Raw genomic sequence first — 26979 nt, 5'->3', positions numbered from 1 at the left:
AGGTCTAGGGAGGTGATACTTCTCTATGCAGCACTGGTGAGGCTGCAGATGGAGAACTGCATCCAGTTTTGGGTGCCGCACTTCAAGAGGGATGTGGATAACCTTGAGAGAGTTCATAGATTCATAGATGTAGGGTCAGAAGGGACCTAAGTACATCATCAAGTCTGACCCCCTGCCCTGGGCAGGAGGGAATACTGGGCTTATATGACTCCAGCTAGGTAATTATCAAGCCTCCTCTTAAGGACCCCCCCAAGGTAGGAGCCAGCACCACCTCCCTTGGAAGTTGGTTCCAGATCCTAGCTGCCCTAACTGTGAAGCAGCGCTTCCTGATGTCTAGTCTGAACCTACTGTCAAACAATTTAGGTTCAGTAGCGTTCAGAGAAGGGCTACTCATATGATTGAGGGCCTGCAGGTAAGACCCTATGAAGACAGACTGAGGGACCTGAATCTCTTCAGCCTCCACAAGAGAAGGCTGAGAGGCGATCTTGTGGCTGCCTACAAACTCATCGGGATGGGGGGAGCAGCAGGGAATAGGGGGCACTCTGTTTACCAGGACGTCCCTCGAGGTTACCAGAAATAATGGCCATGAACTGAAGGAGAATAGATTTAGATTGAACATAAGGAATAAATTCTTTACAGTAAGGCTTGCCAAAATATTGGATGGGCTTCCAAGGGAGGTGGTGCTTTCCCCTACCCTGGAGGTGTTCAAGAGGAGATTAGACAGGCATCTGGCTGTGATTACCTAACCCCAGCACTCTTTCCTGCCTGGAGCAGGGGGTCGGACTCGATGATCTGCCAGGTCCCTTCCGACTCTAGAAATCTATAAAATCTATGAAATCTAAGAGAGCCACGGAGGGCCTACTCCACGGCCCACTGAAGTGAGAGAGAGAGAGCACTTGGAAGATCATCTGTTCCCTTTAGAGCTTTTGTGCTTTTTGCTGGAATAAATAAGCCTGGGAATTCACAGGTCTAAACACCCCTCATCCCTGCATAGCATTGACCAGTTCATAGGTTTCATAGACATTAGGGCTAGAAGGGACCTTGGAAGATCATCGAGTCCAGCCCCCCCACCCGAAGGGCAGGAAGTCAGTTAGGGTCATAGAATCCAAGCTAGATAAGACTCCAAACATTTCTTAAAAGACTCCAGAGTTAGACAAGGGCTTCTGAGTACAAAAACCAACCGTGGCCTGCTTAGTTTCCTGGCAAACAAACTGCTAAAGCAAACTTTTACAAAAGTCACGGAGAAAGCCGGAAACAGTTAACATAATTTATCCACTTTCCCTTTAACTGGAGAGAGTTTTCAGTAGGGGGTGGAGGTGGAGGCTCTTTTAGAGGGCACTGAGGATGGAAACATTTGCGGGCAGGATAACAAAGTGAGATGTACTAGAGGTGTTGCTGCTTTTGGAGTCTGATCCTACCTGCCTGAAGAAAATCCAGACACATAAGAAGGGAGGGAAGATAACAGCAGACACAGAGAATATAGCATCATTTTCTGGCATTGATGCTGACTTGCAGCCTGGTGAATGGATGGGGTCCACTTAAAGACCTGCCAGCAGCACTGGGCTACTTCAGACATTGCTTTTTCACTGCCTTTTTGGTCTCAGGATCATGGGCAGATCTAGGATGTTGAAAAGAGGGGTGCGGGTGGTATGGTGCGTCATCACGTATAACACAATATATATTTTTCCAGTTAAAGAGAAACTATAAGCTTTACTAATATGCCAAGGTGCTGGCACGATATTATTCAGTTTAAGATCAAAGCAAAAACATATATAACTATTGAAATGTGCACTAATTTGCTAGGGCATATATAGAATTTGTAAAACACCACAACAAACTAGGCAAAAAAGCATCTAAATAGTCAAAGGCTATTGCATCATTAGTTTGGTAGTCATTATAGTTAAATGTATGTCTCTTATTCAGATTCATGAAAGAAAAATCTAGCTTTCCTGACTGTCATGACTCTAGCTCCAATGTGTCATTGTCAGGCATTTCTACACCCGAGGTAATATCATACCTAAGTGAAGGCTGTTAGCTAGAGCTAAAAACAGTCTGCTGGGCTAGAGAAGAGAGACATTACAAGGAATGGCTCACAGACAGCAAAATTGCATAGGAAGGAATAGTTTGAATAGTGCAACTTCATGACTGTTAAAAGGATTGGGGGGTCATTAACATCTGTGGAGTGGAGACAAAGTAGGGATCAGGGAGATGATAATGAGTCATGAAGCCAATTGACTCTCTCAGCACTGCCTGAATAGAAATGCCACTACCCCTCCCAGGCAGTTGGCTTTAAAGATTTTAAAAAAGGGGTGTGGGGGGTGCAACTGCATCCCTGACACCCCCCACTCCCTCTCCCACCCAGATCCACCCCCTGATCAGGCTTACAGCAGTGCTGCAAAAAAGTGCAGTCCTAACTGCATACACTAGGCTCATTTTAATCAGCAGACAAAGAGAGAGGTTTTGTTCACCAATTAGGCCTAAGATCTGACACCATTGATTTCTCATCCTGTGCACTTCCTGCTCCCTAGGTATGATCTTCACACTGCTCTTGGGTGCTTTTGTTTATCAGCTCAAAGCCAAGGCTTCTACACAACACAGCATCACACACATTTTTGGAGCCATGTCTGAGCTCTCCCTAGAGGTATTCAGGCCTGTGGTTTTGCTTAAAATACATCTCCAGGGTTGCTCAATCTGGTTCTGCATTATTTATACTGGCCGTTAGGGCTGTGCAAAGCTTTGGATCATGATTCGGATTTGGAGATGATTTGGATGATTCACAGGCTGAATCTATGAATCCAAATCGAATCACCGGAAGCTCTAGGCTTTCCGAATCAATTTGAGCTTCTGAATCGATTCGGAAAAGATTTGGAGATTTAGCCATAGGGTATAATGGGGAATCAGTGAAATAGCTATAACTTTGTTGTTTTTTGGCTGATTCAGATGAAACTTGCAGGGCTTATAGCCTCTGCTGAGAGCATGATGCATTTCAAGGTGATAGGTGCAGGGGTTTCTGGGAAACTGCACCCCAAAGTTCTGAAAGCAAAACTCGTGTCATGTGTGTGTTAAGCCACAGTGGGGTGAAAACTGCAGGGATGGTAGCTCTTACTGCAGGCATGGCTGCTAAGCTGCTGTGTTACCAATCAATCATGATTCACTCAGGGACCAACTCAATACACAGTAGCTAACTAGTAGCTACTAGATAACGAGTTAATGAGCAAGGATTAACACGTACAAAACCACAGACTAAGGAGGGAAATAATCAATACAGACAATCAACTGCCCCAAGACAGAGACAGTCAGTTGCGCAAGTATCCATGTCATGAGTTTTGTCTGTCAGCAGCTAGGGGCGCAGGGCCCCAGAACCCCGCTGCACCGATCTCCTTAACAGCTGGCAGGCTTTGTGACTGCAGCAGGGTTTAGCAGCCAGGCCTGCAGTAGTTTCCACCCCACCATGCCCCAAGACAGAGACAATCAGTTGCACAAGCACCCATGTCACGAGTTTTGCCTGTCAGCAGCTAGAGGTGCAGGGCCGCAGAACCCAGACTCCCCCTGCACCGATCTCCTTGACAGCTGGCAGGCTTCATGGCCACAGCAGGGGCTACCATCCCTGAAGCTGTCACCCTGCTGTGCCTTAACACACATGGTGTCACCCGTGTCACGAGTTTTGCTTGTCTGCAGCTTGAGGTGCAGTTTCCTCCAAACCCCTGCACCTATCCCCTTGGAACTTGGTAGGCTTTGTGTCCTCTGCAGGGGCTACCATCCCTGTAGTTTTCACCCCGCTGTGCCTTAACATACATAGGGTCATCTACGTCACAAGCTTTGCCTGTCAGCAGCTTGAGGTGCAGTTTTCCCCAAACCCCTGTACCTATTTCCTTGAAACTTGGCAGGCTTCATGCTCTCAGTAGAGGCTACCACTCCTGCAAGTTTCATCCAAATTGGACAAAAAACAACAACATTATAGATATTTCATTGATTCCCCATTATACCCTATGGCCGAATCTCTGAATTGACTCCGAAGCTTCGGAGCCAATTCAGTCGAATTGAAGTGGGAAACTGATTCGGAGCTCTGAATTGAATCGCTGGCATCCGAGTTGGCTGAATCTGAACCCGAATTGAATAGTTCCCTATTCACACAGGCCTACTGGCCATCACTTTCCATGCCTATAGATCCAACTTCCCCTCCCTGGTCTGCCCACCACTGAGCCTTGGAAGTGTGCCTGGTCCTGTGTCTAGAACGGTGGCCCTCAGCTTTTTTAGATTCAAGCCATCCCCTGAATAGCCTCAAGGAAACCCTCAGAAAATGCCAGCTCTTAGTTTTCACTTGTGTTTTTGACTACAGAAAAATACTAGCGTAAGCCTTTTGTTGCAAATTGCTCAGAAAGACCATGGCAGGTCAGAATGGTTTTGACACTGCAGATTCCTATTTGAAATCCATGAGTTTATTATGTGAATCATGCTTGCACTCCCAACAGTGCTAAAGTTGCGTGACACACTGATGCACCACTGAAAGTCTCTCAAGGCACCCCAGGCTGCTGTGGCATGCTGGCTGGGAATCACTGGTCTAGAGCCATTAGGCACTCACTGGAAAATTTCCCCGACTTTGAAACAGGCCTGACACTAATTGAGGAACGTTCAAATAGCTTTACAGCCTTTGAAATGGTCACATCATGTCCTTTCTTCCAGCTGAATTCCCAATTCCTCTCACCTCTGTGCCACCTGCTCTTGTGCTGAGCCTATTTTCTTATCAGTGTCTGACAGCAGAGTCGGGCCTGGTATCAATCTCCCAGGGTGGCATGCGCAAGCCTTCAGTGACAGCAGGCTTTAGCATTCAAATCATGGCTGAGGCCTGAGGCTGCCGGAGCAGAAGCTTAACCTGTGCCCTCTAAACAGTCTCAGTAATGGAGAGGAAATCAATTAGGGTGGAACAGACTACCAATAAACCACAAGGAAAGGTCACAGTCCCGCTCTATGTCTTACACATGAGATATTATTATGGAGCAACCTTCCCAGCCTCTCTCTCCCATACAAACCCACTGTCACATGCTCCTCTTCACACCAAGCCAATCCCACAAGACTCACTTATATTCAGTCCTGCATCCCTGCATTTTGTGTTATATACTTGCATAAAAACCATCACCTTGGCCACCCACAGCAATAGAAGCCAGGACATAGGAAGTGCCATACTCAGTCAGACCGATAGCCTGTCTCTGACAGTGGCAATCAATAGATGCTCTACAGGGAGAGTATATGAACAGGGTATTTCTCGAGTGATACATTCCCTGTCATACCCTTCCTGGCATCAACCATAATTAACCAATAGGCTCTGCACAAGAGCAGGTACCATGGAGGTGAGAGCAGTTATGAATTAAGCTGCAAGGCAGGGAGTGATGTGATAATTTCAATGGTCATAAAGCTATGTGACTATTTTTCAGTTAGTGCAAGGACTATTTCAAAGAAGGGGAAATTTTCTAACGAGTGCCTGATATATGTCTAGACACAGGGCCAGGCACAGTTCTATGGCTCAGTGGTGGGCAGGCCATTGAGGGTAAGTTGGATTTAGAGCAGGGATGGACAAAATATGGCCTGTGTATCCAGCCAGCCAATTGATTCTATCCAGTCTGCAGGAGGGTGGCATGGGCAATGCTTCCAGCCTCTGCTGGCACCACTGGGGACCCTGGGAGGCAGTACTCCTGCCTGCTCACCTGCCTGGCTCTGTGCGGCAGGCCCTGCGTAAGCCATGTTTGGGCTAGGTTGGCAGTGCCCTGCCTGCTTGTGGCTCAGGAGCTTCTGGCAGTGCTGAAGGCAGTTGCGGTAGGTTGCCCCAAATGTCCAGAGCCTGAGTTGGAAATGAGCTCATCAAAGATGTGGAAGGTTGACAGTGAATGCCAAATATTCAACAAAGAATGGTCTTCTAAATATTTTTTTACTGATGTGCATGGAAAAGCCGTGTGCTTAATTTGCAAAGAAAGTGTGGCAGTGTTCAAAGAATACAATTGGAATCAGCATTTTGAGAGCAAGCGTGAAGCTGAATGTAAGATAGACTCCATTTTTAAACATGAAAGAATAAGATTTGGATTTCCCACAGCTGAACGTTGAGGATTGGCTCTTTGATTTTGCATTTGCTGTTGGTAACGTGGGCTGCATAAATGAACTGAATTCAAGACTGCAAGGGAAGCGGCTACTTGCTAAAGAACATTTAACTGGGTGGGTCTACATGTGTGCATTTACTTTGCAGTAACTGAAATTACTGCTCCGTATGAGCACACGTCTACATGTGCATGCTTGTACTGAGTAGTAACTATAGTGACTTACACTGACTTGGTATCATGATGCAGGTATCAAATTTATGCCTGATTAGTTACTGGACAGTAATGCACGCATAGATGCCTAACTGAGCAGTAGCGCTGTGTGTGTGGACTGATTTGGGACTAACTTTAGTTAATATGCTTTAATGCCTGCACATGTAGATGCCAGCCTATTCCTGCTTACTGCTCAGTAACTTACTGCACAGTAAATTTAAACCAGCGTAAATGCATGTGTAGACATGCCCACTGTCAAGTCACTTATGACAAAGTTACTCTTTTGCTCCCATTAAATAGGAAACAAAGAGTTCACCTATTTTCCTATATTGTGGCCGATTACCATTTGTGATCAAAACCTGAAAAAATACATGTCTTCACCACTCAATTTGCATGCTAAAGTTTCACAACAATTCAAGGATTTTTGAATGAGAGAAAATGACCCATCTCGGGTTTTCTCACTGTTCACATCTAACGTTGACAATGCTCTGCGTGACCTCCAACTTGAGCTTATTGACCTGCAATATGATGCATTGCTTGCAGAGCAATTCAAATCAGTGCCACTTCCTAGGTTTTATGCCTCTCTCAGTGAACAGAACTTTTCAAAGTCTCATGCCTGGAAAATGGTTGTGCTGTTTGCATCAACGTACGTGTATGAGCAGACATTTTCTGTGATGAAATTCAATAAATCAAAACACAGATCTTCGAAGAACAATGATCACCTTGCAGCAGTGCTATGCATTGCAAGAATGGAGATGGTCCCTGACTTTGATTCTCTGGTTAATGCACATCAGAGGCTTTATTCTTCCCATTGAGTGACTGAGTTTGTTTTTCTTTAACCTAACTTTCAATAGACAAGAGTAAGACTATTTTGAGCTGTTATACCATCACCTCTATATAAGCTATACAAAAAACCCCATAAATCAGGACAAAAATTATTTTTTGAAATAAAAGTAAGTATTTTACAGCACATGTTTTGTTTTTGTTTTTTATCTATAATTTGTTAAAATGAAATCTTTGTAGCAGGGCACTGGGGTGTACCTGCTCCTTTAAGGGAGCTAGCAGCCTGTGGGGTTGCTTGCAGGTGGCGCAGGGAGCTAATGAGTGACTCACCTGATGGGAAGAGGGCTGAGGCTAGAGCTAAGCCCAGAGCCTGACCTGGTCAGGCAGTCTTTCCCTGGCAGCCACAAGGTGAAGAGCTCCTGGCAGCAGGGCTCCTGAAAGTATAAACAATCCTTCAGGCCTGGGAACAGAGACAAATCACTGGGCAGAGGAAATCAGGGTTTTACAGGCAGGTGGCCTTTGTTTTATTTTGAACCCCCAGAGGGTCCCTGAGCCTGGAGAAGGGAGCCCAGAGAAGAGGCGGTGTGCAGAGCCAGGGGTCCAGGAGCCCTAGGGTTGCCAACCCTCCAGGATTGCCCTAAAGTCTCCACGAATTAGCTGTAAATCTCCAGGAGACAGCTGAGAGTCACACAGGAGATAAATGATAGGGCATTAATTAAAATGAATACCAAATGTTGAAACCAATTTATACAGTAGTTCAGTGGGTTTTTAAAATATAAGAGTAATGTGCATTTGTCTTCCTGATGTAAAATCTATGCACTGTAATCAATAAATGATATACGCAAGCATGCAGGCACATTCACGTTGTGTCATGGGCACGTTGGCCTTTCAGAAACCTCCTGGAATAGATTCGAACAGAGTTGGCAACCCTAGGGAGCCCAAGGGGACTAAGCGTATAAATAAACAATATCATAGAGAGAGAATGTCCATGAGGCATGGGGCATGGTATAGGGGAGGTATGGAACCATGCAAGGAGCCCATGGGTGCCCAGCACAGGTACAGACAGGCCGAGAGGGCATACTAGTGTGGGGGTGCAGGATGGTGACTGAGGGGACCTAGGATTGGCCCAGTGGTGATAGGCACAGGCTCTGGTGCACTCAGATCCCACAGGCAGCCTTCCTTATATAACCTTCAATAAGAACAAGGCATGGCAGGCGAGCCATCAAAGGGAAGGGCTGCATCTGAGCAAGAGCTAGAGCAGGGCTGCATGGACACCAGGGGGTGTTATGGCCACAGGCCCGTTACAATCTTCACCATTAATTTTATGTGTGCGGCCCTCGACAGCTCACCAAACTCATTAAGTGACCTTCCAACCAAAATAATCACCCACACCTAATTTAGATGCATGGAAAGTGATGGCCAGCATAAAATAGATTCTGAATGTTCAAAACTGGTGATGGATTGCAAACAAAACCCCAGGCCTGAATATCCCCAGGGACAGTATACATCCCTGACTGCTCTATTTAATAGCTCCCAATGGACTTGTCCTCTGTGATTTTGTCTAATCCCGTCTAGAACCTGGCTATACTGTCTGCCTCTATGGCTTACTATGGCCATGAGTTCCACAAGTTAATTTCTCACTGTATTGCAAAGTAGTTCCTTTTCTTTGTTTTAAACTTGCCTCTAGACAATTTCAGTGGGTGCCTCCCACATTTCCTGTATCCTGGGACCTGATGAAAAAATGTCCCATATTCACTTTATCCATACCCTACATGATTTTATAGACCTCTGTCATATCCCCCTCAGTCTTCCCCCTTCCAAACCAAAGGGTCTGAACCTTTCCAATCATTCCTGGTATGGCAACTGCTTCATATCCAGTCATCTCTAGAGGTACTATTAGAGTCATAAGAGGTTTCCCACTGAAGTCAAGATACTTTGGATTGGTCTGTGATAGATAGTGATAGCAAACCTGTGACTCAGGCACTAAGGCAGATCCCAAACCACATGCCGCTTTAAGACCTGAAGCTTGTCTGTATTCCTAACTTTTAGTTTAGCTCTTTTTAAAACGATAGTAATAGACTTGAATCAAGGTAACAGAATAGAGCTACAGCATCTAGTACAGCATTTAGCCATTAGGAGAGTGAGTTATTATTTTATATGCATTTAGAAATCAATTGGCAGATTTGTTTTAACTGGGCAATTGGGTTTAACAATTCCAAGGCCTTCTATATTGTGGTTGTCTGTTAGAATTTCTCTTATAAAATGTTCAGCCTTCAAGTGAAGCAGTAGGATAATTGTATTTTGGCTTCACAACTTCATTTGTAGCCCATGGAAAACACAATTTTACAAACAAGGCGCCGAACTGGCAGCAGCATTATCAGATTTCTCATCACGTGAGCACCCCATCAAACCTTTCTCTTGCAAGAAAACAGGACGTGCAGTGAATAAGCCATACAAGAATGCAGGCTCAGGAAAAAGACAACACTTACTATACTGTTTCAGCATAGCAGAAAGACTCGGCCACTATTAGTATAAAAGTATTCCCCTTGCAAATATATGAAATAAACAACAGAGGGAGAAAAGGCATCGTGTTGATACAGCTTGAGTTTACAGATGTGTAATAATGAAATTTATTAACCGTAGTACTGCACTTCCAATTGAAGAAATCATACTAGAATATCTTTTTCGCTTTTTGGGTTTCATGGAAATATGCACATTAAAAAAACCACCAAACCCTCTACAGAATTTAGCCCATTTGCATCATTCTGGTTATTCTTGTTTTACTCATTAGGAATTAATAATAATTCATTAGAAATATTTATAATTGATTAATTATAAAGCCATCTCACTGCTATTTTTTGTAGCGGATGTTGCAGGGGTAGTCGCATCCACATCTTAATTCATCGTATATTCTTAGCCTTGCTAACAAGAAAGTGTCTGAATTTCATATACATCCCTTCACAAGACATGAGGGAGAATGCATGACTCTGCAACACAATGGGCTGCTGCAATTAGTGCCTCCTGTGTTAATTTTCGAACAAGTGACGTGCACTACAAGAGAACTACAAAGGAAGGCACAGGGGACCAGAATCATACTTATCTGAACCTTCATTTTTAATAATGCAGATTGACAATCCTCATTATGCTCTTACATGAGAGACTATGCCTAACGGGTAGATAGTGGATCCAGACACAATAATCTTTTGCTTGCAGACGGGAGCTCAGGTGAGATTATTTTTTCTCTTTTAAGTCTCACCTAGTTATTATGGTGGTGGTTCTCAACCTTTTTTAGACTCAAGGTACCCTCAGAATATGCCAGCTCTTAGTTTCCACTTGTTTCTTAACTATGGAAAAATACTAGAGCAATTCTTTCGTGCAAGGGTGTACTTGGTAGCTGTTTTGGTCTGAGACAAGAAGACATACAAAAAAACTAGAACTAATTTTTCTTGTGATTTCCCAGTTGGTCTAATAAAAGGTATCATTTTGGAACCAAGAGTTCTAGTTTTTTGTATGTCTTTTGTTGCAATGAACTCAGACCACAAGGGGTCACATTTCCTGGATTCTTGTTTGAAATCTCCGGGTTTATCTCGTGAATCACGTCTAAGTGGTTGCACACCTAACAGAACTAATAATGAGCTGTACCTCAGGGCACCCTTAAAAAGATCTCACAGCACCCCAGGGTGCTGTGGCAACCTGTCTCAATACCACTGTATTGTGGTGTAAACAGCCAAGGAGCTGCATATGAGTTTCAAGCAGGTCTTCATTATTTTATGTTCAAAGTACTTGCTCTACAGACCTAGAGAATATCAGATGTCTTATTTCAATTCTAAATTAATTTACTCTTAATTCACATTGGATGTTGACTTTATTACTGCCTGGCTTGTATTAATGCCTGAATTCAATACGGTACAAGTATTATAGAATTATAAAGATGGAAGGGCCCTCAGGAGGTCATCTAGCCCAGCCCTCTGCTTTAAGCAGGATAATCTCCTCCTATGCTTAACTCCCCTCTGAGCTAGACAGTTTAATAGATTTCATAGTTTTCATAGACATTAGGATCTGGAAGGGACCTTGGAAGATCATCCAGTCCAGCCCCCTGCCCTAGGCGCAGGAAGTCAGCTGGGGTCAAAGGATCTCAGCAAGGTAAACATCCAGATGTCTCTTAAAGGAGTCCAGAGTAGGTGCTTGTACCACCTCTGGGGGCAGTCAGTTCCAGGCCTTGGGGGCTCGGACAGTAAAGAAGTTCTTCCTTATGTCCAGCCTGAAATGGTCTCGGAGGAGTTTGTGACTGTTTGACCTTGTCATCCCTTGGGGTGCACTGGTGTACAGGCGTTCCCCAGATCCTGATGAGCACCCCTTATATACTTATAGGTGGCCACCACGTCCCCCCTTAGCCTGAGCTTTTCCAGGCTGAAGAGTCCCATGGCTCACAGCCTCTCTTCATAAGGCCTATTCTCCTGTCCTCTGATCATGCACGTGGCTCTCCTCTGGACTCTCTGAAGCTTCTCCACATCCTTTTAAATTGTGGAGCTCAGAATTGGATGCAGTACTCCAGCTGTGGCCTCACCAAGGCCAAGTACAGTGGGAGGATGACATCCTGGGATTTGTTTGAGAAGCATCTATGGATGCAAGCCACAGTTTTGCTCACTTTACCAGCTGCAACATCACATTGGTGGCTCATATTCATCTTGTGGTCAATCATGACCCCCACGTCCCTTTTGGACATGGTGCTAGCAAGCATAGCACTACCAAGCCTATAAGTGTGCCGTGGGTTTTTTTCCCCAAGGTGGAGTACTTTGCATTTTTGGGTGTTAAACACCATCAGGTTTCCTTCCACACATTTTCTGAGCTTGTATCACCTTCCTGTCCTTGGCTGTGGACGCTTTATCCCAAGGTTTGGTGTCATCAGTGAACTTGGCCAGTCCGCTTCTGATACCTATGTCTACATCATTAATAAAGGTGTTAAAGAGTAATAGGCCCAAGGACAGAGCTCTGGGGGACCCCACTGGTCATGGCGCACCACGGTGATTTACTTCCATCTATTACCACTCTCTGGGTCTGACCTTGGAGCCAATTCCCTAGCCATTGGACTGTGATGTAGCCGAGGCCACAGTTGGCCAAGTTTTCCATGAGGAGATCATGGGATACCAGACTGAAGGCTTTTTTAAAATCAATATATATGACATCAATCTCTTCTCCTTTGTCCAGGTGATATGTTACCTGGTCATAGAAGGAGATGAGATTGGTCAGGCAAGACCTACTCACAACAAACCCACACTGGCTATCCCTCAGGATGTTGCCATCAGCCAGCTTGTCAAGAATGGTCTCTTTGGTAATTTTTTCCAAGATCTTCCAGGGGATAGAGGTCAAGCTGATAGGCCTATAGTTCCCAAGATCTTCTTCCTTCCCTTTCTTGAAGATAGGCACCACATTGGCCTTTTTTCCAATCTTTAGGCACTTTGCCTGAGTGCCAGGAGTTCTTGAAGATCCGTGCCAGGGGCTGAGCTATGATGCCTGTCAGCTTCTTAAGTACCCTGGGGTGTAAACTGTCCGGGCCAGCTGACTTGAAGGTGTCCAGCCTCTCAAGGTGTTCCTTCACATGGTCTACATTGATGCAGAATAACAATTTTTGATGTCCTGTATCATACTGGGCAGGGCTATCCCTTGGGGCTGGTGAAAAACCGATGCAAAATACCCATTAAGCAGGTTGTTTTTTGCCTGGGAGTCGGTTGTCAGTTGTCCCATTTGGTTTAGCAGGGGTCCAATGTTAACCTTGCTTTTCCTTTGGCTCCCCACATATCTAAAAAAGGACTTTTTATTGTCTTGGATACATGTAGCCAGTTGGAGTTCAGTCGCAGCCTTGGCTTTCCTGGTTCGCTCCCTACAGGTCCGGACCAGTGCAGAGTGTTCCTCCTTTGAGGTGGTTCCAGTCTTCCATCCTTTATAGGCCTTTCTTTTTAGACCCAGGAGGTCCACAAGTTCCTTGCAGAGCCAAGGGGGCTGCTGTGCCCTTTGGGGGCCTTTCCTCTGAGACGAGATAGATGTTGCTTGTGCTTCCAGGATCGCTCCCTTGAGGAGCAACCACTCATCCTGAACTCCCCTCCCCTTTGGATCATGGTCCCTTAGGGCCTCACCAACAAGTTTCCTGAGCTTGTCAAAGCTTGTCAAAGTTCTTAGTATCCAGCCTCAGCCTTCCTTATAATTTAATGATGCACCTTAAATCAAGGACCCAGGGGTATGCAAAACTGGCAGTTGCTCTACCTCCAACAAAAGTGAAATCCTGGGGTGTCCTGAATGGCTTTTTATCCCCCTTTTTAGTCATCCATCATATTTCACCACACACACACACACACACACACACACACACACACATATATATACCCTCTACAGCAGCTCGTGGAAATAAAAACACCCTCTGGCAAGCCCTAAAGCTGAACAGATCAAAAATAACCTTCTCGAGTGCAGACAGCCCCCACTCCTCCCAGGTACTTTGTTTTTCAGGGGACCGCTACCTAAGTGCATTTACACCTTTGAGGATCTGGGCTGGAGTGTTTTGAATTCCAGTGGGACTCATTGCTTTGATTGTCAATGGAAGTGAAGTGAAAATCCCAGTAGGCATCTACCATTTCCAACCAGGCCTGGGGAAAACCTAGCTGCGAACTGGAGGCCCCTTCTGAAGAGTGTTGTACCCCCAGTCCCCTCCAGCCCACAAGGGAAGCAGCTGACAAGACCCACTGATCACTGCACGTGGCAGGAAGGCACAGAGAATGAAGGGGCATTTCCTGGAGGAAAATCCAAGGCGATTTAGGGATCAATAGGTCAAGATGAGGTTGAAACAACGAGAAAGCGTGTTTTAATGTATAAGTATGGATACTAAACAATACAACTGGCCTGTCTGAAGCTCAGTGCTGTCTCCCTACTAGTACAGAAAGGACTTTATATTCTACCACATCATTTGAGATACAGCTTCTGGCCACGGTGAATTCCAGTACCTAGGGGCTCCTGCAAACCTAACTCGTGCCATCCAGAAACCTGGAAAACCAAACTGCCTCTGCTGGGCACCTTGCCTGCCAGGCACTGCTTTTTGCTCATAAGCCCTGAGTCCTGGGATCTGAAGCAGAGATAACGTTATTAGAGCCAGAACAAAGAGAGTCAAGGTATTATCCTGGGAAAGCAGGCAATGACAAAGTCAGCTGCATCTCTGAAGTACGTCTTGGCCCTCCCTCACTCCTAAGGCACCTCAGCAATAATCTGGATCCTTCCCTTGTGGTTGGGAATCAAGCAACACATTCTAGCACCAGTCATTTCCCTCTTCCTGCTGGGCCCAATCCAGGCCAGTCAGGTAGACCAGCCCAGCAGCTCTACTGGCTGATATGAAGGCAGTTTCTATTGACCACTGGGTAAGGAAGCTCTCACCAGAGTCCTTCAGCTATCAACGGCCGCTGGCCACAATGCATCATCTCTGCTCACCTCTTGCTAGTGAACACTGCTTCAGCTCTGCACCAAAGGTTCAAAGAGGAAAAGCCATCATTTAACCTTAGCAGAAGCCCTAGTACTTCATTGTGAGCTCATACTATGCATCCCACTCGCACTTGCTTTCTCCGGGCACTGCTTCCCAACCAGATCACACTTCTGTTTGGTCAGGGTGACCCCTCGCTCCTGACCCATTTCTTACCATTCTTTTGTCTCTTGCTTACCTGACAGAGATAATAGCATTTTATTACTTCAGGCCCAGATTCAAAGAAGGATGGCTTCTGAGAGTATAGATTCATAGCTTCATAGATGTTAGGGTCAGAACGGGACCCCAGTAGGTCATCGAGTCCGACCCCCTGCCCTGGGCAGGAAAGAGCGCTGGGGTCAGATGACCCAGCCAGGTACTTGCCCAGTCTCCTCTTGAAGACCCCCAAGGTAGGGGAGAGCACCACCTCCCTTGGAAGCCCGTTCCAGATTCTGGCAACCCTTACTGTGAAGAAGTTATTTCTAACGATCTAGCAACACAGCTTTTCAATGAAATGCAGAGAAGAATGCAGGAGAGTCTAAGCCAGTGGTTAGGGTGCCTGGCCTGACTTTCCCCATATACTGAGATATGCCCTGGAGATCCCAGGAGAACATCTCTGTAAGCAGGGAAAATTGGGCAGGCATCCCCAGGGCTTGAGGGGCATGATCCTGCCTGGGAATTCCTGGCGTGAACAAGATTGTGTCTGTAAAGCCCCCAGAGCACCTACCTGGGGTGGCTGGAGAGCACAGCTAGGTCCAAGCCGCCAGCGCTCTCACATATCAAGCAAACAGCCATGTGCCACTAAATAGTGGCACAAATTGATACCGCCTTTGCCACAGCCACTATCTATGATGCATCAAGAGTCATGCATGTCTGTTTGCTTGGCCTCTGGGCCATCATCAATTTTTTTATGGTGGTACAAAGGCAGCATCTGTTTCCACCCTTAGATGTTCATATTTGCCCCTATAATAGAAAGGTACATTTAATTCTTCTCTTGAACTGGGCAATTATAAAGAATGAAACTAAAATCAAAACACACACACACACACACACACACACACACACACACACATGTCCTTTATTTGTTGCTTTCTATTCATCTGCTTTCCTGCCAGCTACCCCAAGACTCATGCTGTAAAATAATGCTAACACTATTAGCCTAGTAGACAAGTGGTGCTCAGCCTCCAGCCCACAGGCCAGATCCATCCCACAGAGCCCTGTCATCTGGCCCATGGGGCTCCTCGTGGGTTTACAAATTTGGCGCTGGGGGGAATAGTGGCAACATGAATTGCCACCACCCTGCTGTCAAATTTGCATACCTGTGAGGAACCCTATGACTCCTGCATGCTAGATTGCTAGGGGGCTAGTGTGTGGGGGTTACTCTGTGGCCCGATCCAGCAAGCAGGGTTGGGCCAGGGTGCGAGGTTGGACCAGCACATGGCTGGATTTAGTGCATGGGATCAGGCCGATGCGCCACTCATCTGTCCCACAGAGCTGAAAAGATGAATCTAGACTTATACAGAAGTTTCTTTGCGTATCGTCATAGGTATAAGATAGGATTACATATCCTAATTACTACATATATTACATACAATTCACTGTATCATCTATTCACTTTCTACCATCATATCATACGTATCTATTCTATTATACATCTTACATATATTATATATATCCTAAATATTGTATGTATATGATAGGATTACATGTCCTACATATTACATATATTAGATATATGTAATTATATATATATATATTATATTATGTAATATTTTATATATATATTAGATATATGTAATATGTAGGATATATAATATAATATCTATCTATCTGTATAGATAGATAGATAGATAGATAGATAGATAGATAGATAGATAGATAAAATTAATTGTAATCCTAAACACCAGAAAAATGGCTAAATACAAGTTACTGTTAGAAGGCTGGGCGTTCTGCTTCACCCAATTCCTGCAGTGATGACTCAGACTCAGTATCACCAACTTCTGCCAATTTACAAGGGGATTTTCCTGTAATGGAAAACTTGGATACTGTCCTTCTTTATGCAAAACCTGCACTGATGTGTAGAAAGAGTTTGGCCCGGGGAAGGGACTGAATGAAGAATGTGGGGTGAGCGCTTGGAAGTGTGGAAAATGTTTTCAGGGTGGGTCAGCCAGGCTGTGGTTAGTATGGGAATCCCCAGAGACTGGAAAAGAAAAATGGGTGAACAGAAAGATAATCTTTCCTAGGACCAAATTCTACTCCATGGGTATGTCTACACATGCACATTTACTGCGCAGTAACCTAAATTATTGCACAGTATGGGTACACATCTACACGTGCATATTTACTGTGCAGTAACTATGGTGACTTATACCAACTTGGGTGTAAATTTGATGCAGGTATCAAATTAACGCCTGATTAGTTACTGCGCAAGAATGCATGTGTATATGTTTACTGCGTAGTAGCACTGTGTGTGCAGACTGATTTGGGACTAAGTTTAGTCCCAAGTCAGACCACACACAGTGTTAACACACTTTAACACCTGCACGTGTAGACACTGGCCTATTTCCACGTACTGTGTAGTAACTTACTGCACAGTAAATTTAATGCGACATAAGTGCACATGTAGTCTGCCCAGCGTTACCCTCCTGCAAGCTCAGGGAAGTCTGAGCAATCCCAAATATACTCTCAGGACACCTCTGAACATGCATAGGGTAGAGGTAGCTGAGATGGTTTGAAATGAGCCAGCTGATAGATTAGAAGCAGTTGAAACACAGCAGCATGGAGCTTCATGCAGGGTAATTCACCTTGTCAGAGAAAACTGCTTCCCATACCTGAGCTAGTTCAGCTCAAGCTAACTCGGATTGCAGTGGAGATGCACCCTTGGATGCAGAGCGATATAGCCAGGGTCACCGGAGTGAAGGAGTCTTGCTTTTCACACACAGCACAGTGTCACTCCAGCTCTTCTCCAGCCTTTCTTTTCTTTTTCAATTACAGGTTGCATCTCCTAAGCTCCTTGAAGTTTCCTCTAGTACTTCAGGGACAAACGGCCTTTATCAGAGCACAGATTCTACAAAGCAGCCAGGCAGAGAAGCAAAGGAAAAGCTCTTCAGGTCGATCACTGGGGAGCCAAGCAAGAGCCTTTAGTAAAAGTGTTTTATGGCATAAATAGTTAAGGTGAGGAAAAGGAAAACTTTCCAAAAGCCTAATTTGTTATTTGGTATTACCCTCCCAGACTGTCCGGGATTTGCTTAATATTCAATAGCAGCCAACCTCTCATCCCCTCTAGGGAGTGACCATGTCCAGTCAATGTTTAACTGGCCTCACCAAATCTGGACTTAGAAGGGAAGGGCTTGTGGAGGAATATCCAAGGTAACCAGCCACTCAGGCTGCAATGTGTGTGGTGTTGGTTCAGGTTAGATGCCCTAGAAAGAGCCTAGAGGCTTTGCAAACACGGGTGCAGCATGAAAGCCACAGATCAGCGTTGAGGACAAGTTCAAGGACGACTGCAGGGAAGCAGTTTCTTCCACTGAATGCTGTAACTCAGTAAAATGGGCCTGAGCCACTCCAAGACACGCCCCAAGGTGACAAAAGTGGCACCGGTGCAAACCAAAGAAGCTGTGCCAGCCTCCCCTTGCTCTGCGACCCTGTCTCAATTTCCCGGCATTCTGGAAGAGAGGAGCTTGGGCTCATATGCAGCCATGGAGGAAAGAAGCCCCATGTTTCGAAGACAGCTCCCGCCTCTGAAAGAAACGTGGTATGGGAGATGCTCCACAGGTGAGTTAGCCAGGGTCAAGTGGATTGACTCATCTTCTGTACTTGGTGTTGGAACACTTTTCACTGCCAAAATCAAAGGTGGTTCTGAAGAGAGAGGTTGAGTTTTGCCTAAAAGCCAATGGTAGAAGGTGTTGCTAGACAGACCTGGGTGTGTGCAATTGTGCTGTTCCGCGAGCGTGCCTGTTTCTTCCACTTCCTGAATATTGCTGTGTTCTTGGTTTGTTTTAGAGAAGTGCCTCATATCTCAACAGCCCAGATCAGATATCTCAACTTGCTCCTGTGAGCTATCTTGACACACCAAATAGTCCCATTCACCTTGACTTCAGTGGGACGACCTATGCAAATTGCAGAAGGGGGCCTGAAGTATCTTTCCATAGCAAGCCTTTAACACAAGACCATGCATCTGTATTGTGTATGTCTGTGTATCATGGCATGATCCACATAGATCCTGAAATAATGATGTTAATTAACATCAGGGTTTGGGGCAAGATCCTCATTAGTGTAAGACAGAGTAATGATGAGTAATCAGCCCCGGCAGATCTTAAAGCACTTGACAAAGGAAGTGAGGGTCATTATGGAGCTAAGCTGATTTACACTGGCTAGGGAGCAACCCATGGTGTGCAACATAATGGAGCAAAACTGGGAGCATTGCCTTGCATAATTAAATAATACACCATACAATGGCCTCACCCTGACACATCATGAGAAAGGAGAGGGAGCTCCTGTGATTCTTATGGGAATTACTTACCTGTGGAAGAATAATTCAGATGAAACAGAGCTCCCAGGAGCTGGTTTCTAAAAGTGAGTTGCAGAGATTCAACTAACCATCACTGGTACAACTTGGCTTGGGAGTTGGATGTTTCTCCTTCACATCTTTCATACAGATCGCTACCTTACCATGAAAACAAATATGCCCCCTACCTCCTGAATTCAGGAGCAGAAGGGTCTGGATTGAATACAGATTAGCTCTGGATATACAGCCTGACATTTAGAGTGCTTTATGACAGTAATGCACTTAAATAAACATTCCAGTTCAGCCAGATGATAAGCACTGGGTTTTTATTGAGCGTCGTTTTTAAAAAATTGTCTCCGTAAATGTCATTTGTTATTACCAGTGCTGTTTTTCAAATAAGAAGAGAAGGGATCACACTTGAATGATGAATTAGCCAGAGCCACATCTAAATAAGTGCATGCTAGCTGCAGAGAAGGTCTTATTTAGTGTATTGGGGGGGGGGGTGTTTGAGCTTGGGTTAAATTTGACTTTCTGTGACTGAGCGAAGTATGTTAATATGAAAGAACTAGGGGAAAAAAAAGTCTTAGGGATTTCCTAAATTTGGATCTGCAATTTTCTTGAAGCAAAATCCTTGAGTTATAGCTCTACATAGGAAGCCAAACTGAGATTTGGGGGGTTTGTGTTCAGTATTGTCCAAACATGTAGGCATGGTCCCTTTCCTAAGCAGCTCACGCACTAAATAGACGTAGGTGGTAAGTGCTCTGGTGCCTAGGCTTGCTTTTTCCTCCTGTGTTAGTACAGTGCCTAGCACAATGGGGGCCTGGCCTGTAAGCAGGGCTCCTAGCGGTTATAGGAGTACAAATAAATAATAATAGAAGAGGGATAAAGAGTTAAGTTTCTCCAACGTCAGATCAATGGTAGAAATGGGACAGAACCCACATCGCCTGAGCCCCAGCCCATACCTCTGCACTGCGGTTATGCTGTGAGTAATATTTTAATAAGTAAAATATAAAACAGCAGTTTATTAATTATTAGATAGAGTTTGGGTGCCAACTTGCCCTGCAGAGTTAAGAACAGAGTACCAATTTTTCATTTGTAAGAGGGCTTTTTTGGTGTGTGCTTACTAACAGCTAACCATTCTCTCTTGGAAGTCAGCTGTTTTAGAATTGCTAACTAAAACTTATTAAGATCAGCAAATGCATGTACTTCCTCATTTGTTAAATAGTTGTTAGAACTTAATCCCGTATTCAGTAGTTAATCATTGTATGCACGTCCAGCAGAGCTAAGTGAATCATTTATCAAATAAATGTAAGCCTCTTTCCCTGTCACATAAGACCTGTGAGCAGATCACAGATTCCTCAAATGGATTTGTTATTCATAAATGAACAATACATCTTCTTTAGACCCAATGTTCCTAAGAAATGTCTACGACCACTCCCTGGAGAACTGCTTTTTCAAGGCTGATTTCATTCCTATTGAAACCAATAGAACGACTTTGATAGGAATTGGATAGAGACCTTGGCTAACCGTGATTGGTCAAGAGGATTACATGGCTTTATTTCTGTTCCCCAAATGAGTGGAGAAGTCCTTCTAGCATAGATATTTGAATATGAATACTTAAATGTTGTTTCCACCACTATGGGTGAATAGAGTTTTCCACATTCACTTGCAGCACTAAAAGATGAGGGCAGCAATGCCTGTGTGAGAAGCACTTACACACAATGAATGCAAATATTGGCTACATTGACTGAAAAATGTGAGCAAATATTTAGAGACTGTTCTCAACCTGCTGTACTGTCTAGTGCAGGTGTTTTTTTTTCCCCACGTGCTGCGGGATTTTGGGAGGATAGTCAGGTAGAACTGTAACTAGAAGATCATGAAGCTTTTACTTAGTATGACCAAAATGTTAATGATCAATATGATATTGAATTCAAGCTGTTTTATTCAAGCTTCTTTTCCTTTTCTGTTTCCTTAAGTGCCGAGGCCCATGGCTTTTGACATCATGCCGGAAAAGGGAGAAACCAGTATTATTAAACAGCATCCCCCTCGAAGACCTCAAGTAAGATGAATTTTAAAGGCTTCCTAAGGAAATGCTTGGATTTAATGGTAACCTCCCATTTTAACTGTAAACATATGAAGGGGGTATATTGAGTTTTAACTGCATTCACACATAGGAAAGATATCACAATGCAGTATTATTGGCAAGATAATATCCCAGAGATGCATTGGCCCTTACTTCTTGGGGGGTAGACATATGAACAACCCACTGTTGGCACTGGATTTATGACCCACATACCTTGTTCTGGGTGGACCCAAACCCCTCAGACTGATCACAACCTTTCCATTCAATAATAGGCACATTGTATTGATACACAGTGGTAGCAGATAAGAATAATGCAAGCAATTCTATACCTACCAGTCCTAGAGCTGCACAGAGTCAAGGTACATCTGGCCAGTACGTGAGCTTTGCTCTGAGGTTCTCTCTTGAATGTCAGATGTCAACAGCTTGGAGGTTGGAGGTTGAGGCCTACCCGCCTCACTGGGGTGGGTGAGATGGGTTGGTGGTATGACCTCTGTGCATGGTGGCCTCCGGTTCCCCTTTCGAGGACACTTTGCAGCTCTGAAATCCCTTCTTTTGTATTCTTTTTCCCTCCTGATGACTTCATTTTTGGCCATTGCTGATTGGTCTCTCAGTGGTCATCATGCTGTCCACATTCTGTCCTGTCAGCATAATCCTTTGTTTCACAAACTCATCACATGCACACATCCCAATTTGGGCTTTACTGATCTTCTCCTAATTTGGTCTGTTCCCCCAAAACCAGAAATCCCAAGGGCTCTGCAGCTGGGCACTGTGACCTGGTGCCACCTTATCTCATGTATTGGACAGTGTGGGACATGCCTTCAACTTCCCAGCCTGAGTGTCGCTGCTTGTTTGTATCAGACCAGTGGGCCTTGAGGAAACTTTCAGAAACAGGCTTTTTTAGAAATAAGTTAACCCTTGCTGTTGCCTCAGACCATTATTCTAATGCATATCTACTTCACCTAAAAGCCAGTTCCCAAAAGCAAACCTCTAAATACCATTTTCTAGCCAACACCTACCACCTGATAAAAGGGGCCGGGGATTCACTGTACTACCCATGAAGATGCTCTAAAACTATGGTGAAGTGGAAGCCATGTCAGCAGTCAGTAAAGGAGGGGTTAAATTGGGTTTAACCTCCACTTTTTGTGGGATAAGAGGGCACACACAAGCAGTTATGATAGAGAAGTTGAGGCCTAGTAAAGCCTCATCCCTTTTACCTCATGGTGAGTGGTTGGTGTGTTAAAACATCCTTGTGTAAAATTATTTTATTTTATAAAGAAATGGAACTTGGTTTTAATCTGGCTGTATAACAGTATAATACCACTGTCTTCTGGGGATTTAGTTACTTCTGCTTCACACTGGTGTAATAGAAACTGTCCAGACTTTGAAAAGCTGCTGATCAGTCTATATAAGAACATGCTGCCTCTATCTACCTGTCCTTCTGCAAGTGTCTGCACCCCTGCACTCGATCAGATAGGCCCTCAGAGCTGCTTGGGGTATAAGGTCATGTCATTTTCTAGTGATTAACCCCAGGAAGAGGGGTGCCCTCATGCTGCCCACTAGCATGCCTTTCCTGTCCATCTTCTTAAGTGGCCTCATCACTGCAGTATTTCAGCACCTGCCCTCAGGGCAGGGAAGTCAAAGTCCGAAGTCCATCCCAAGCCTAGTGACCCATCAGGCCTATGTAGTTAAGACAAGCCATTTCCTGTAGCCAACAACACACAAAAGAGTCTTGCAGCCAGCAACATGACCAGGTACCCTTGACTCCCCAGCATGAACAATCAAATACACATTTAAAGTTGGGCTGACTGAGGGTAGCCTCCCTTGCAAGTCCAGAAACTTGTAGGAGAGATGGGACTGAACTCAGTACAGTCCACGTCTGTACTGAGACACCTTCACTAATTTGCCACCATGCACTAGCTCCATTTTCTCGTTGGAAACGGAGTCACTAGTGATCAGTGACTTGCTCGGTCAGGCCCTAAAGCAGGAGCTAAAGTGGGAACAGAAACCAGGTCCTGCACTTCCCCATTAGTTCCATGCTAGTACCCGAGTTACACAGGCCAACCTTCCTGCCTTTTTGGGATTAGAGCTCTGTGTGTGTAGATATATATACATACATACATACATACATATATATATGTGTGTGTGTATCAATATATATATAGATATATACAAAAAGTATGTGTGTGTATCTATATATATATATATATACATATATATGTGTATATATAGAGAGAGAGATACACACACACACACATATCCATCCATCCATCCATCCATCCATCCATCCATCCATCCATCCATATGTACACACATACACACATACATATACATACATACATACATACACTCATACACACTTTGTCCTTCACGGGTGAAGATGACTGCATCCAGCGGGGGGAGGGGAGGGAAGAAGAGAGAAAAGAAGTGGGAAAGAAAAAGAGAAGGATAAAAGAGAAAAGGAGAAAAAAGGGAAAGGGAAGAGAACGAAGTGGGGTGGAGGCTAGGTCATGTGAGGATGTAGGTGACTTGTAAGTCTGATCTTTGCTTTGAACAATCTGCTGCAGCAGGGGCAGGAGAGTGATGAGGACTGGATAGGGAGGTTTTCGAGTTCCTGGCCGCATATTTCTTCATTGCTTCTACCGTGCATTGCTATTCAAAGGCCAATGCTCCGTTTTGGATTTGGGACCTCCAGGATTGTTGGTTGCGAGCGATTTGCTACCATGACTCTGGGTCGATGCTGAAACTCTTTAGGGACACCTTTAGGGTGTCCTTGTACTGCTTTTTTGGTGTTCTGTGAAAGCGGACTGTTTGATTCACTAAGAATCAGTGCAAACCCAAAGACCTTTTTTAACGGTAAAAACAAGTTTAATTTCCCTAGTGAAAGCAAGGTGCCACGCGGCAGTCAAATTCAATATTTCTGAAGCTACCAGAGCTCCCAATAAACAAAACAAAACAAAACAAAGAAGTTCTGCTAGATTCTGCATTTTCCCATTTTATTAGCCAAAGCTTTGACTCTGTATATTGCTATTACACTGCTGGTTCGATTTGGTGAAACCTTGCCTCAGTGCCAAAAGAGAAGGTTACCATATCCTCTAGCCTATTGCACACCCTCAAACAAGACATGCACCTTGTTTCTGGACAGCAGCAAGCAGGAAAAAGATCCTTCCAGAGTCACAGCCAACTACGTGACATCGATTAGATCCTCCTGGAAACGCAGTGTCCGTGAAGTGCAGCATCTCAGGAGACAGTCTGGGTGAGGCAGTAGGGCCTTCCTGGTGTGGCAGGATGTGGCCTGGGCCCCAGACCTTTGCAAGGACAGCAGCATGACCGTTGCTTCTTTACTGTAAATGGTTCCTAAACTGTTGCCTTCTACAGCGCCAGCCTCATCAAGGTACGGCAGACTGCATGCAGCAGCTCACTTGCTCAATCGCTGCTTTAGGCACAAGCTAGTGTTCAGCCAGTAGCTCCTGCAGCTGTGAGAGGGTCAACACAGGACTCCTGCTGCTTGCTTGGGCCACAGAGAAGCAGCAGTTGAGCACAGTGTCTGCTTGTTTCCAGTCTTCCCTGCTTTTATTCCCAGGCAGAAAAATCAGCTTTCCCACTTATAACAAGTATCCCAATTTTGGAAGGTTGATCGAGGAGGCTGGGGGACGAGTGCATGTGATAGGCCATAAATACAGTATTTTGAGAGAGCGCTGTTTGAATCTAACAGATGCAACTGGTTTATGTATCTGACCACAAACAATACAACAGGAACCCATGACAGATGAAGCAAACCGGTGCAGATTTCTTGCCAAAGCGTTTCGTGTGATAACTGATAACTGTCTTTAAACAGCATCAGAAATATACTGATCTGGATAAAAAAAAAACCCAACCAACCAAACAAACCTATGCACCATCCCCTGCCTCAGTTTCCTCGCTAGCCTTGAGTTTTCTTTGGGATCTGAGGGTCCAAGGTCCTTCTCCTGCACCTTGTTCTGCATATAACTTATCCTCTGAATATGTGCCGCCTCCTTCTGCTCCATAAAGTTGCTGGTAAGAGGCTCTCCCTTTAATGAACTTTCTCTGTCAGGTGACCCTCCTGATCACAGAATCATAGAAAATGAGGGTTGGGAGGGACCTCAGATGGTCATTTAGTCCAACTCCCTGCTCAAAGCAGGACCAGCCCCAGTCAGCTTCATCAGACCATCAAAATCCCCCACTCATGTGACCTGCTGCTTGGTTACCTGGCCACATAAGAAGGGACCACTGTAATTCGGCTTTAGGGGATTTCAGGAAAACGTAGCCTGAAATTTAGCATTTCCCCCAAACCCTTGTAAGCTGCAGGAAATGGCCTGAAACCGCAGAGGAGAGGAAGGTTGGGGCAAAAAAGTTTAAAAAAATTACGGTGGAAGCCCCATATGTTTAATAAGTGGTGAGCTTTATTTTTCTTCAAACAGCTGAAGACCAGCCTATGTGCTGCTATTCAATGGTAATCAGCCCCATGGTGGGCTCCCTCAGCCAATCAGAGGCATGGGAGAGCCCGCTCTGAAAAAATACCTGAAATTGGCTCCAGCAAACCTGCAGGGAGATTGTTTTTCCCCTTGCCAGAGCCTGAATTACAGTGGTCCCTACACGTAAGCAAACTCGGTCTTTTGGAGAAAGCAAACTCCTTGTCAGAGTCTTCCAGTTGACTAATAAAGTACCAACAAGATTTAAATGGTGCTCTATGGTTAGACTGGTGTCATTACCCTTTGCTATTTCAGTCCAAGATGAAGGTAAAAAATGACAGCAAGGCAAGCAGGCCAGCCTTGGGAAAAGAGTGGAGTTTGCTGTTTGATAGACACATGCAGAGAATCCAGTAAATCAAAGAGAACTCACACGCTACACACAGACACCCCAAAAAGCAACATCATATATAAAGGCATTTCCCGAGTCCTACTCTCAGTGCCACTGTCAATGCAGCCAAGGATCCTATTAACCCTTTTTGCAACAACATCATACCGGGCAGTTATTCTTACATTTCTTGACTACAGTGAGCTCCATCTTTTTTCAGGCTCTGCCTTGCAGCCTCCCATCCCCATTTCTGCAGGCGCGGTCTGCATTCTTTCTTCCTGGATGCATGTCCTTGCCTTGAAGATATATTCATTATTTCTAACTGAGGCCAGCTTTCAGAGCTATACTGGTCGTTCTGCGTAATAGCCCAGTCCTCAGTAGTATTTACCACTCTCCTGGTCTCTGCTATCTGCACATTTTCTCTACTGTGATTTTACAGATGTCTATTTCCAGACCATAGATGAAAAGCATGCATAGCACTAGGCCTGGTACCAATCCCCTAGAAACATGCCAGATGAATGATGATTGCCCATTAACAAGTACTTCTTAAGACTTATCGGTAAACCATTTAATCTGTGCTGTAATACTGCGTAGTGCTAATGCCTTAATCAGACTGCTGTGTGGCGCAAAGTCAAAGGCCTTTCAGTTGGTTTATATACCAAGATTACATCTGTGCAGTCACCTTGATTGCAGTAACCAAATTTGCAAGCTCATCAAAAAATGAAATCAGGTTTAGTAGACAAGACCTATTTTCCATAAAGCCACAGTGAGTGGCATTAATTATATTCCAGGCCTTTCATTCTTAATTAATTTAATCCTGTATCAGCTTTTCTGTTATTTTGCCTAGAAATGATGTCAAACTAACTGGCCTATAATTAATTACCCACATTATGCACTGGCATAAACGTTTGTGGGATCAAGCTCTTAATTATAAAGGATGTAAAAAGCATTCCACTGTTTTTTTTCCCATCACCCCCAGCTGAGCTGACACATG

At 44.7% G+C, this 26979-nt stretch overlaps 1 protein-coding gene across 3 annotated transcripts in view; it reads left to right on the top strand.

Moving 5' to 3' along the window:
* Positions 1–17953: 17953 nt before the first annotated feature.
* The window catches only part of CCDC198 (coiled-coil domain containing 198), a 41471-nt gene continuing 32445 nt past the window's right edge, over positions 17954–26979 (top strand). For all 3 annotated transcript variants that reach the window (XR_002087885.2, XR_002087884.2, XM_019480014.2), the window contains exons 1-2: positions 17954–18354; positions 21064–21146. Coding sequence is in view for 1 of the 3 variants with exons in the window: in XM_019480014.2 (XP_019335559.1) it covers positions 18129–18354; positions 21064–21146 (309 nt within the window). In the remaining 2 variants the exon portion in view is untranslated. The remainder of the gene's footprint in view (positions 18355–21063; positions 21147–26979) is intronic.

The sequence above is a fragment of the Alligator mississippiensis genome, chromosome 2, assembly GCF_030867095.1.
Source record: "Alligator mississippiensis isolate rAllMis1 chromosome 2, rAllMis1, whole genome shotgun sequence".
Lineage (NCBI taxonomy): Eukaryota > Metazoa > Chordata > Crocodylia > Alligatoridae > Alligator > Alligator mississippiensis.
The sequence above is the reverse complement of the archived record's forward strand: the minus strand, read 5'-3'. Positions and strand labels throughout refer to the sequence as shown.